We start from the raw sequence: 13212 nt of genomic DNA, 5'->3' as shown, positions 1-13212 counted from the left end.
GTCTATCGAATCCTGTTTTGTGGGACTTTGCCTGTGCCGGGAATGCTTTGGTTTGTGGACCACCAAATCATAGATTCTGATTGAATCATGAGGCGTTTAATGATTCTTCCTTCGTTTATCGAAGTGAGAATTTGAAACGATATCTTATCAAAGTAAGATAGTCGTTCTTCTTAAGATTAAGTCAAAGCTCAAATCTCAAGGAATTGCCGGAAGCTTAGGAACTCTGCTCTCTCTGCTCCAAAGTGCTCAAAATGATCAGCCCCCTTCAAAAAATCGATCTCAGCGGGTATTTATAGCCTCCAGGAACAGTTAGAGGAAATATGCTCGCGAGACAGCATTTGCTTTCTCGGCTGAGACAGTGTTTGCTGTCTCGGCGGCCGAGACAGAGTTTACTGTCTCGGGTTCCAAGACAGTAAACACTGTCTCGGAAAACCCAACTGCACAGTGGTTTCTTCAGTAACTGCCTTCCCACATTTTAAACTCTGTTATTTTGATAGTTATCCACGTGATTCTCGCCCACGACGTTTCCCACGTTCTTGAATAGTTGGTGGCCACATGTCGGCGGTTACAAAACAGTTTCTAACTTCTTTGAGAGCTGTCTCGTGGGCGAGACAGAGAATACTGTCTCGCGGGCGAGACAGAGAATGCTGTCTCACATGGCTAGACAGAGAACACTGTCTCGCCTGACGAGACAGAGAATACTGTCTCGCATGGAGAGATAGAGAATACTGTCTCGCCTGCGAGACAGTAAAGACTATCTCGCGTGCGAGACAGCCCATACTTGTGTTCTTCTGCCTTTTTTGGATGATATCCTTTTTGAGCTGTATTCAGATATCTTTCAGCATTTTTTGACGTCTACAGATACCCCCTCCAAAGTATTCTAGACTCATTCCTTTATAGAGGAGTCTGGGATACTTTGGATAAGACAGGTCTTATTTGCAATCCTTTCAATACTTGATTGAGTAGATCATGTAGAAGAATCTGTAAAATGGCCCCAGCCCTTGATCTCTTCATCCATTAGTCTATTCAGTTCTTTGTAGAATAGCTAATGCTTCTTCGGCACTACGTTTATCTCTTGACCGTTGTTGAGATCTTGAATCAAGACTGGTATTTCCATATTGATGTTTGTATGTCTATTGAGAGTTCGTCAGGTTATCCTTAAGAATATTCAGATTAATATTCTCCAGAAACTGCCTGTCGAATATAGGAAAACAGTTTAGACTCGTGTACCTATTGGAGTAACATGGTCCCTTTTTTGTTGGTAGAGATAAACCTAATAATGGAGAGGAAGAATTTTTTATTCTATCTCCTGGTCTCTTGTTTGTTGGTAGAGATAAACCCGAAATCGGAGAGGAAGAATTTTATATTCTATCTCCTGGTCTCTTGTTTGTTGATAGAGATAAACCCGAAATCGGAGAGGAAGAATTTTATATTCTATCTCCTGGTCTCTTGTTTGTTGGTAGAGATAAACCCAAAACCGGAGAGGAAGAATTTTATATTCTATCTTCTGGTACAAAGGAAACTCAAAGTGGGATCTCCACCTAGAGAATCTGAATTGGTTCGAATAATCCTAACTGTCATAAGGTTTGATTATTCAATTCAAAGTTGGACCTTTCGTTCGCAAAATGAATCGAAAGGAGATTTTGGCTGTGGTCCTAACTGTAGTAAGGTTTGACCAAGTAGGAGTTTCGAGGTGATCCTAACTGTAGGAAGGTTTGATCACTCGATTTATGGACCTCTCGTTCATTGAAGGAATCGAGAGGGGAATTTGGCTTTGGTCCTAATTGTTTAAAGGTTTCACCAAGTGGGAGTTTCGAGGTGATTCTAACTGTAGGAAGGTTTGATCACTCGATTTATGGACCTCTCGTTCATTGAAGGAATCGAGAGGGGATTTTGGCTTTGGTCCTAACTGTTTAAAGGTTTGACCAAATGGGGACTTGAGACGATCCTAACTGTTTAAAGGTTTGATCGTTCAATTTGAGTGGACCTCTCGTTCATGGAAGGAATCGAGAGGGGGTTTTGTCTTTGGTCCTAACTGTTTAAAGGTTTGACCAGGTGGGAGTTTCGAGGTGATCCTAACTATAGGAAGGTTTGATCACTCGATTTATGGACCTCTCGTTCATTGAAGGAATCGAGAGGGGATTTTAGCTTTGGTCCTAACTGTTTAAAGGTTTGACCAAATGGGGAATTCGAGACGATCCTAACTGTTTAAAGGTTTGATCGTTCAATTTGTGTGGACCTCTCGTTCATGGAAGGAATCGAGAGGGGAATTTGGCTTTGGTCCTAACTGTTTAAAGGTTTGACCAGGTGGAGTTTCGAGGTGATCCTAACTGTAGGAAGGTTTGATCACTCGATTTATGGACCTCTCGTTCATTGAAGGAATCGAGAGGGGATTTTGGCTTTGGTCCTAACTGTTTAAAGGTTTGACCAAATGGGGATTTTGAGACGATCCTAACTGTTTAAAGGTTTGATCGTTCAATTTGTGTGGACCTCTCGTTCATGGAAGGAATCGAGAGGGGATTTTGGCTTTGGTCCTAACTATTTAAAGGTTTGACCAGGTGGGAGTTTCGAGGTGATCCTAACTGTAGGAAAGTTTGATCACTCGATTTATGGACCTCTCGTTCATTGAAGGAATCGAGAGGGGATTTTGGCTTTGGTCCTAACTGTTTAAAGGTTTGACCAAATGGGAATTTGTGAGAGAAGATTGATCCAACGAAGTGATCGCATCTCATCTCAGCAAAAGAGTATTCAAAAATCACCGTGGGGATGTAGTGTTTATCACTTTGTAATGATTGGGTTATCCCTAAGAAAATTATATATAACATTCTTTTGGGAACTTTCGTTACACGAACCATCCACCTCCAGCTTTCTTCGCGAAACTGGGTCTAACATCATACTGAATTACATAACCGGGTTATCCTTAAGAATATTACATGTAAAAATTCTCCAGAAACTTCCCGTCAAGAGTGGGAAATAGTTTAGACTCATATACTTATTGGAGTATCGAGGAGCAGTTTATACTCGTATACTCTTTGGAGTGAGGGGAAACAGTTTATACTCGTGTATCCAATGGAGTATGGCGTCATTTTTATTTGGCTTGTTTCGCCATTATGACACCGGAGTTAATTAAGGTTTGGATTTTATTTTTTAGTCCAAAGCAAACCTCGGTGGGATGAAGAACCCTTCTGTGGTACGCACAGTAGTTTGGATCCGTAATCCTCTTAGCTCCCTCCTGATCTTTAATAGGTGGTAGCTCGATTTTGTCATTGGCGAGGAGGTATTTCAAGATGGCTGGAGCATCATCATCTTCGAAAGAATACTCCTTTTGAAACCTCGGATCGGGATTCGCGTTCCCAGTGATTGCAGATGTCGTCGGTCGGCTTCTCTCAGCTTTCTTTCTTTTAAGAAAATGTTCAGCTTGTTCACCGCGCATTTTCAAATTTTTCCAAGTTTTGGATGGAACGACCCCCAGGGCTTCCAGGACATTGATAGAGAGATTATTATGGCATGTTTGCAGGATGAACTCCTCCGTAACCGGATCTCTGCAATTCATTGCCTTGTTACGGAAGCGCTTGACAAAATTGTCGACTGACTCTCCGTCTTTTTGCTTCTCATCTAAAAGGGATCCGATTGACACTTCGGTGTCATCATCGAAGAAATTGTTGAGGAATAAACTTTCTATGTCATCCCAGTAATTGATGCTCCCTGGCTTAAGACGTCGGTACCAATCGAAGGCCGACCCGCGAAGGGTGCCAACGAATGACCGGACCATTAAAGCCTCATTTCCAGATATCATACCCAAATGAGACTTGAAATAAATCAAGTGCTGAATAGGCGAGCTTTTCCCGTCAAACGGTGTGAAGTTAATCAAATTGAATTTTTTTCGGGTACGGTATTGAATCCCATTCTCTTGGATAGGGACATGGAATACCCGTCTTTTTCACTTCTTGAGCCATCATCAAAGCATTGACTTTATTTTCAAGCTCTTTCATTTTCTCATCATCGTCTATGTCTTCATTCGAAGGACGTTAAGGAGAATGAGTTAGGCCATCCCCTGTAAGAGGTGCCATTGAGCCACCCCTAATATCGTTATTGGGAGGGTGCGTTAAACCACCCTAACGTTATTGCTATTGGGAGATGTATCAGCCATAATGACTTCATCCACTTCTGGATCACTATCATCTGCCACATTCTGAGTGTGGCGGCTGGATTCAGCTCGCTGACTGGACTCAGGAGGTTGAGGCCGTTGAGTTAGCAATTCTCTCATTTGTTGGATAGCTAACTCCATCTCTGTCTTCATCTCAGCTCTAATTTTTTCACGTTGCTTCGCTAAAGCTTCTTGAAGCATTTGAGCAAATTGATCAGAGGTGATCGTGAGTACTTTTCTGGTTTGCCCTATGCTGGATATGGTATCATCCGAAGCAATGGCTGAACAAGTGTCTGAAAGTTCATCCAATGAGGATATTCCTTCATGCATTCTCTTGTAATCCCTGCGTCTGATGGCTCCTGATTGGAGTCGGGACATCCGTTTGGCAATTCTTGAATTGACTTTTCCTCTCGGGGAAAAGTCGGGATTTGATTCACTTGAATGCCATTTAGATTTTCTTTTATCAGCCACGTTGATGGTGACTTTAGGGAATTCATCATCTTGGACAGCTGGTCTTTTCTTGTGGAAATGTCTCGGCTTAGGCTTTGACATATTGGTGAAAAGACTGTGGAATACTGAGACTCTCCGTGGAATGGATTCTCGTTTGGAGTAGTCATATTCCGACAATACTACTCTAATGAGTTGTGCACAGGAACAATACGATTCATCGGTATGATTGCCAAAAAATCGTATCGTCTGTTGGCATGACCTCCCAGGTATGACGATGTCTTTTGGTGAATGCGTCTTCTTCTGGGGGTATAAAACCTTGTTGGCATTCTCAGGGCAAATTATCGTTGTCTTTGAGCGATCCAAGGTTATTTTAGGAGTCAAACGTTTAGAACCACCCCCTTGCGGGTGTGGAGTCTTAACGGGCTCCGAATGCTGATTTTGCACAACTCCAGACTTTGGAATCCAAACTTTGCAGAGTTTTGGAAGTTCTTTGGCCACCGTTTCCCTGTTTCTTTCTCGTCTTTGTTGTAAGAGAGCACGGGCATGAGCAGCGTTTGCATGACGCTTTTGTATACGTTCTTTGAGGGTCGACCGAGTCCTTTTGACGAGAGTCCATTCATCCGTCGTGAGTTGTGCAGAAACGTGAGTAGTTTGTCGTTGAGTTGAACAAGCCACTTGTTGTTTCCTCGACTCTAAGTCCGCATAATAACGAATTCCGTCGGTTTGTTCCAAGGCCTTAGCCAATTGTCGAGCACGGCGCTGGCGCTGTCTCTGACGAGCTCTCTTCGTCAGCATCAGTGGGCTTTGATTTGATGACTTTTTAACTAGATAAGAGTCATCACGAGCAGAGATGTTGCGAGTAGAATTCTCAGCAACAATCAGCTGAGAGTCTTCATTTGTAATGTTCGACGGAGTCGAAAACTTAAAAACCTTCTTAGAAGATAAAATTTTCCTGCATTTGTGAAGCGAGGAAAACTTTGAGGATGAGGATAACAGATATTCCTCAAACTTTGCTTGGTCGAATTCATATTCAACCTTGGACTCAACCAATATCTTGATCGGCTACGACACGACGGTCTCGGCAGCGAAACCGTTGGCTCTTACTGTGGTCGCCAGTTTGTTTTCGTCAAAAGTTGATTTTGCTGTGGAATTCATTATATTTTTGTTTGATTACAATAAATTCAAAGAAATAGTCTTTTTATAAGACATCTTTTACACAACAAAGAGAAAATTACAACTTTTAAGAAAATAACACAGAAGTCGTCTATCAAATCCTGTTTTGTGGGACTTTGCCTGTGCCGGGAACGCTTTGGTTCGTGGACCACCAAATCACAGATTCTGATTGAATCGTGAGGGGTTTAATGATTCTTCCTTCATTTATCGAAGTGAGAATTTAAAACGATATCTTATCAAACTAAGATAGTCGTTCTTCTTAAGATTAAGTCGAAGCTCAAATCTCAAGGAATTGCCGGAAGCTCAGGAACTCTGCTCTCTCTGCTCCAAAGTGCTCAAAATGATTAGCCCCCTTCAAAAAATTGATCTCAGCCGGTATTTATAGCCTCCAGGAACAGTTATAGGAAATATGCTCGCGAGACAGCATTTGTTGTCTCGGCTGCCGAGACAGTGTTTGCTTCCACGTGATTCTCGCCCACGACGTTTCCCACGTTCTTGAACAGTTGGTGGCCACATGTCGGCGGTTACAAAATAGTTTCTGACTTCTTTGAGAGTTGTCCCGTGGGCGAGACAGAGAATACTGTCTCACGGGCGAGATAGAGAATGCTGTCTCGCATGGCGAGACAGAGAATACTGTCTCGCCTGCGAGACAGTAAAGACTGTCTCGCGTGCGAGACAGCCCATACTTGTGTTCTTCTGCCTTTTTTGGATGATACCCTTTTTGAGCTGTATTCGGATATCTTTCAGCATTTTTTGACGTCTACAGCGCCGTCTCTCAGACCTCGCCATCGACCTCATGTTCGCTGCCCTCTCTCAGACCTCGCCGTCCCTCCGGAGATCGTCGCCGCCGTCCCTCACCACCGCCGTCCCTCGCCATCGACCTCCGAAGATCGCCTGAGCCCCTCCACATCCGCCCCCCCCAACACCTCCTCTTAATTCAGGTTGGTTTTTTTTATTTTGTATGTCAGTTTTTTTTGATGGATTTTTTATTGAACAGACAAAAGATATCATCAGGATGGTTGGAGAAAGCTATTGTGTGCATCTCGTAAATGTTTTAAAAGAAGCAAGCAAGAGTTAGCTTCATGAGATATTAAACCTAGAACTACAACAGACCGTATACTAATAACTATCATGTGCTTATACCAAAAACAACAAGAATCTGATATTTCTTTGTACTGTATGGTTTTACTAATAACAAGCTTTACCTTGATAGCTGAGTAGTTGTTCTTGTTTAGTGATTGTAAGTGATATATTTTGGTAATATTTTGCATGTATTTCTTGAACTATAATGGTAAGCTCTAATATTAAAGGAAAAGTTATAGAGATTCTTTGAGCTAGCCAGTTCTTAGAAGTTAAATTTGAGATCAATTGTACTTCAACAAAATATAATCTAGAGAGTATTGGTAATAGGAAAAAAAACTGTGGTGAATCCCTTAAGTTGCTCTCATGTCAATTTGTTTTAAATTTTTTACTCATTAGTGTTATAGTGTGTACTAAGAAAATTAAACAAAAATTTTTTACTCTGTGTTTATGCTCTTGATTATCTTGGTGATTTGCGTTTAGAATTAGATTTTCACCACCTTCTTATAATCTCACTTTAAAAATGTGTGATGGGTTATTAATCTTATGTTTTTAACACGTAGTTATATTCGATACATCGACACGTTTGTTTTTTCTCTTTTCAGTATACGCACGCTCAGCGTCACCGTTGAAGCTCGCACTCGCCCTCGACATCCCCTTGCTTGGAGATTGCTTCGATATCTTCATCAGCCCTCATGACTTCGAACAAATTGAAAGCGTCAACGTCTTCGATTTCTTCAAAATTAAAGTCTTCCTCTTCTAAATGCAAAAATCCTCTAACGTCGTAAGTAAAATTTTTTTTTGAGATATAATGTTTGTTTTAATATGCGTCGAAAGTTGAAATTGCTGCCTCCGCCTAATGATGTCTGTGTCAACAAGTCATTGCTTAATGAGATATAACCTCTTGCATGAGATAATGTTTGTGTTAATAAACTTATAAAAATTATTGTGATTATTGTCATATCGAGTATCTATTTTTAGGTAATTTTTACCAATTTCTGAATTGTAATTTTCTTGTAGGGATATGATAACACAATTGAGACTTCCATCCAATTTGTGTTATTTTTGAGATTTAATTGATAAGAGAATAAAATTGGATGAAAGGCACATAAAAGCCCTAGAGACGACGCCTTTTCACAACTTCCTCAAGTTACCCACATCCTTGAGCAATGAGCAAATTATAATTGATTGCTTGATTCAAAAATTTAATTACGATACATGCTCATTCATGATTGGGAATAAAATTTGTGTGTTTGGTATAGATGATATTCACCGAATTACAGGTTTGCCAAAGGAAGGAATTTTGATAAAAATGAGTGGGACAGTGTCTAATACAATCTACACCAATTTTGTAAAGAATTATAAGACACTCAAGGAAAAGAAGAGTAGTAGGTCTAAAGGAAAGAAGAAAGCCGATGAGAAAAAAAGGCAGTGATTTGGGGGAAGCGCGATAGAATGGCCGAGATGATTGTAGATATGAATAATGAAGACCCTATAATATGTGTGAAACTTATTGTGGCTTTCATTATCGGATTCATACTATGCCCGCGGACATGTAAGACATGTCCCTTATGGGCATTCAGATATGCGAAGCAATTATCAACTTTGAAGAAATATAATTGGTATCATGCGGTGTTTACTTTTCTTTGTAAAGAGATGATTAAAGCAAAGAAGTCCCTTAGTATGAGGGGATTAGGTCAGCGTTTAAATGCTGGGTACATGGGTGGTTTTTCCTCCGTTTTACTAGTGAGTTACATGAACATTATTTTTGTATATCTTTTCAATTTGATAATGATTATTGTTTATGCACATGCTAATGTATAGTTTCTATATTGTAGGTTTGGTTTTATGAAAAAGTAGGGGAAATAGAGTACTCTTCTGATATTGAAAGATTATCGCCGATATTTTGTGTGAAGAATAATGGAAAGTGGAGGACGACTACTATGAACAAATTATATAGAGATCCGAAGTTTCTTACTTATAATGGCCAAGAGAATACTCCTCTTACTCATAGGGCATCGCCAAGAGTGTTTGTACATATTTTTGCTCTCATATTTCATTATTTTATGTCTTATTAATTATGATCTATGTTTGCAACTATAGTATAAGTACTAATACTTGTATTTTTTTGTCTTATAGGAATCAAGGAAAGCTGAATTAATTGCCTTAATTGTGGAGAAGACGTATGAGTTGAACAAGCTCACTACAGAACTATGAGAATTAGAAGAGCATAGTGCTAGATGCAAAAAAGAAAACAAGGAGAAAGAGGATGATAGAAATGTAATATTTGAAAATAAAAGCGAAGAGGATAATAAAGCTAATGAATATGAGAATGTGGAAGAAACTGAGGAAGCCGATATTGGTGATGACTTTGTGATGAGCCCAAGAGACATGAAAATTTTAGAAGAAGCTCGGTGAGTTTAGTTATTTGAATTCTCTTGCAATTTTACGTTGTATACTTTTTGTATAATTCTTGTGTTACTCTTTGTTAATTATATGCATTTCAACTCCATAGAGATGTTTCTCAAAAAGAGGACAGTGGTAATGAGAATAAGAGAGAAACTCCATCTATCAAACGGGCTATCAGAAAGAGAAAGAGGAAGGATGGACCCTCTGTTACTTCACCTTATATGCATCTAGATCAAGCAAATGAAGATACAAAGAAGAAACATGTCATCCAGATATTGGATAGTCCTCAGTGGGAAAAAGTGCAAAAATGAAGAAGGCTTCATACCTACATCTCTCGACTATCCAGGTAAGGTACTGGTCTATGATTACGAGGACAAATTAATTGAAGACTTTCTACAATCGAAAATGACCAGGTATTTGTTTTGACTTATTTTAATAATAATCTTTGAATTTAGTTAATTTGTCTTGCAATTTTCTCACCATGTATTTGCATATAGTGATACATACATTTGGAAGTGTGCCGAAGCAAGCGTATCTAGCTTAGATGCTTATAAACTATTAACAGGAGGTAAACTCAGTGATGATGTAGGTTCTAAACATTTGTGTTATGTTTTGTTTGATGTTGTATATAAAATCACTTATATTAACTACTTTACTCATTCATGGTAAATTATGTAGGTGATCGATGCATTTGTTATTCGGCTTTGGAATAAGATTGAAACAACTGATAATTATGATCGAAAGATACGTGTAACAAGACCTTGGCTTGCAGTAAGTATATCCATGTTGTTTCATTAGTTTGTGGTTTTTATTATTATACAACACTACATTGTTGACATTGATGCATCTTTTAGCAAGCAATTCTAGATGGAAATCATGAAATGGTGGCAAAACGAATGAAGGAAAATGTTTCTCAGCAGAAGTTCTTGGAGTGTGAAAGAATTCTGATCCCGATTGTCAGCTCCGGACATTAGCACATGGTAGTGTTAGTGAGAGAGGAGAAAAAATTCTATCACTACTCCTCAATCAAATCTCCCATTTATACCGCCGATGCTGCGAAATTTAGAAATAAGTTTATGAGTTTCATACAGAGTAATTAGAGATTGGGGAAATTAGAGCATCATGATCTGGTGTCAGTTGTCACGCCACAACAAGGACCGTAAGTGTTTCATGCATTCCTAATGTAAATGTTCATTTTTTTCTCAAAGTCACTTTGTATATTGATTTTTTTTGTATTAAATGCAGAACTCTAGATTGCGGAAACTTTTTGCCCTCATTTATCTGGAAAAAATTTTGTACCCAGTTATTAGAGTTTTGTACCTACTTATGCACGTTTTGTACCTACTTATGCACGTTTTGTCCCTCAATTATCTGGAAAAAAATTTGTACCCAGTTATTATAGTTTTGTACCTACTTATGCACGTTTTGTACCTACTTAAGCATGTTTTGTACAAAAAATTTATTGTACCCACTTATTCAAGTTTTGTACCTACTTATGCATGTTTTGTCCCTCAATTATATGGAAAAAATTGGTACCCAGTTATTAGAGTTTTGTACCTACTTATGCACGTTTGTACATGCTTAAGCACGTTTTGTACCTCGTAGCTCTTGAAAAAATTTATTGTACCCACTTAATCATGTTTTGTACCCACTTATTAAAATTTTGTACCTACCTATGCACGTTTTGTACCTCATTGATCTGAAAACAAGTATTATACTTGTTAATGTTTTATCCCCACTTGCAACATTTTGGACTCATTTATCTACATTAAATTTGTACCTGGTTATTAGAGTTTTGTACTTACTTATGCATGTTTTGTACCTACTTAAGCATGTTTTGTACATCGTAGCTCTTGAAAAATTTTATTGTACCCACTTATTCAAGTTTTGTACCCACTTATTAAAATTTTGTACCAACTTATTCACATTTTGTACCTACTTAGGCATGTTTTGTACCTCATGGCTCTGTAAAAAATTTATTGTACCAACTTAATCAATTTTTGTACCCACTTATGCACAATAATTATCATCCATACATCATTAATTCATACAACCGCATTATCATCTATACAACCAAATCATCCATATGTACATAAACTTTAATTGAAATTATCATCCATACATGATTAATCGATACAACCACATTATCAGCCATACATGATTAATCCATACAACCAAATCATCCACATGTACATAAACTTTAATTCAAATATTCAACATTCTTCAGAAACACATGCTTTGTTTTGGCCCGCCGTTAACTTTGTTTTGGCACTCCGTTATCTTTCTCGACCACCACTTGCAACATTTTTCATCTACAAAAAAAAATTATAACTTTAACATGACAAATGCATCGACAGGAAAAAAAATATTAAATCAAGATTAAATATAATACCTTAGCTAAAGAACAACTCGTTATATAATGTCCTTTTCCCTTACAAAATCCAAAAAATCTTTGTTTTTTATACTCTTTTCTTGTGCTATCTCCATTCCGGACTTAATTCTAGTAGCTTGTGCTGGTCATCCTTTCGTGGCAATAGGTTTATCTGGATCACGAATAGTGATTTGAGTTGCTTCCTCTACAGAGATGGGTATGGATGAAGTAGGCATCTTATTGCTGGCATTACTTTCATTTCCATTGTTGTTATGTTCCTTTTCTTTCTTGTAAGTACTAACTTCTTTAAAAAATGAGTCTAAAAAAGCACTGAACTTATCATAAAGTGTACTTGAAGTCAATGTATCTTCTAGTGTCTTGTTACATCTACTCCTAAGGGCCCAATGTTTAATGAGAGAGAGTTGGTCTTTACTATTTGAAATGCAATTTCTAACAACTCCGCAACCAACATGTCTTGCTTTAATTGTCCATTGTTGCATAATATATCTTGATGGAATTTCTAATACTTGCTTCTTTACTAAAATGTGCAAGCTATGTTTACATAATATACCTTCCATCTCAAATTTCGCACAAGAGCACTTAATTCTTTTATCTTTGGATGCATCGAAAACAACGTGATGCTTTATCCTCTTCTTGCTCTCAGCCTCGCGATCTATATTCCAAACGGCATAAGTTGAACTTGCGCCGTCCTTCGACAACCGTTCATGAAGCAAGGAGTAACTATCCTTGAGTTCTTTCTGAAAGATAGTAAACATATTCTTTGTATAATTCTCCCTAGCTTGTTTTTCAATGGGATGTTCAATTATCAATGTAGGAACAAAGTTTGTGGACTTAAAATCTTGCTCAAGTTCAGCGGCTCGGCGAGCTCCAACAGCTTTATCATATTGCTTAACAAAATCATGTAACTCGGTATTTGCATTCACAAAATGATCAAAAAAGGCATTAATTCCCTCACTCCGCTGAGTAGATGTCATTCCTGTAGTAAAAGTGTCTTTAAGATACACTGGAGCCCAATGGTCTCGATGATTGTATAAATTTACTAATCAGTTCCTTTTATCTGCACCATATTTGTCCCGCATTTCTTCCCAACGCTTTACAAATTTTTCTTCTGATTTACTCCAATACCATTTGTTTTACTTTATACCCACGTCCTCACCATATTCATTATGCATTGATTGAAGATTTTGTAAGGCATTCCTATGAAGGTGCCAAGAACAAAAGCGATGACGAGTTTGAGGAAAAACTTTGTGAATTGCACCACACATAGCTTTATCTTGATCAGTGATGATTGTTAATGGTGCTACGCCCAACATACATTTTAACCATTGGCTAAATAACCATATAAACGTCTCCTCCGTTTCATCGGCCAGTAACGCACACCCAAATAGAATAGATTGTCGATGATAGTTAACGCCCGTAAATGGTGCAAACGGCAATTTTAAATTGTTCGTTCTATATGTAACATCAAAGCAAACAACATCTCCAAATTGCAAGTAAGAATTCCTCGACCTACCATCCATCCAAAAAACACTTCTCATCGTCCCATCATTTTCTAAATCAA

The 13212-nt window shown here is 38.4% G+C and overlaps 1 protein-coding gene across 1 annotated transcript; it reads right to left on the bottom strand.

Annotated features, from left to right (window-relative positions):
• LOC109834688 (protein FAR1-RELATED SEQUENCE 9-like) lies at positions 11777 to 12625 on the bottom strand. The gene has a single exon (XM_020402717.1). The coding sequence runs from the start codon at positions 12623 to 12625 to the stop codon at positions 11777 to 11779; it is 849 nt and encodes a 282-aa protein (XP_020258306.1).

This window comes from Asparagus officinalis, chromosome 3, assembly GCF_001876935.1.
Source record: "Asparagus officinalis chromosome 3, Aspof.V1, whole genome shotgun sequence".
Lineage (NCBI taxonomy): Eukaryota > Viridiplantae > Streptophyta > Magnoliopsida > Asparagales > Asparagaceae > Asparagus > Asparagus officinalis.
The sequence above is the reverse complement of the archived record's forward strand: the minus strand, read 5'-3'. Positions and strand labels throughout refer to the sequence as shown.

Coding starts and splice junctions, on each gene's coding strand:
- LOC109834688 (XM_020402717.1), bottom strand. CDS start 12,625: ATGACATCTACTCAGCGGAGTGAGGGAATTAATGCCTTTTTTGATCAT.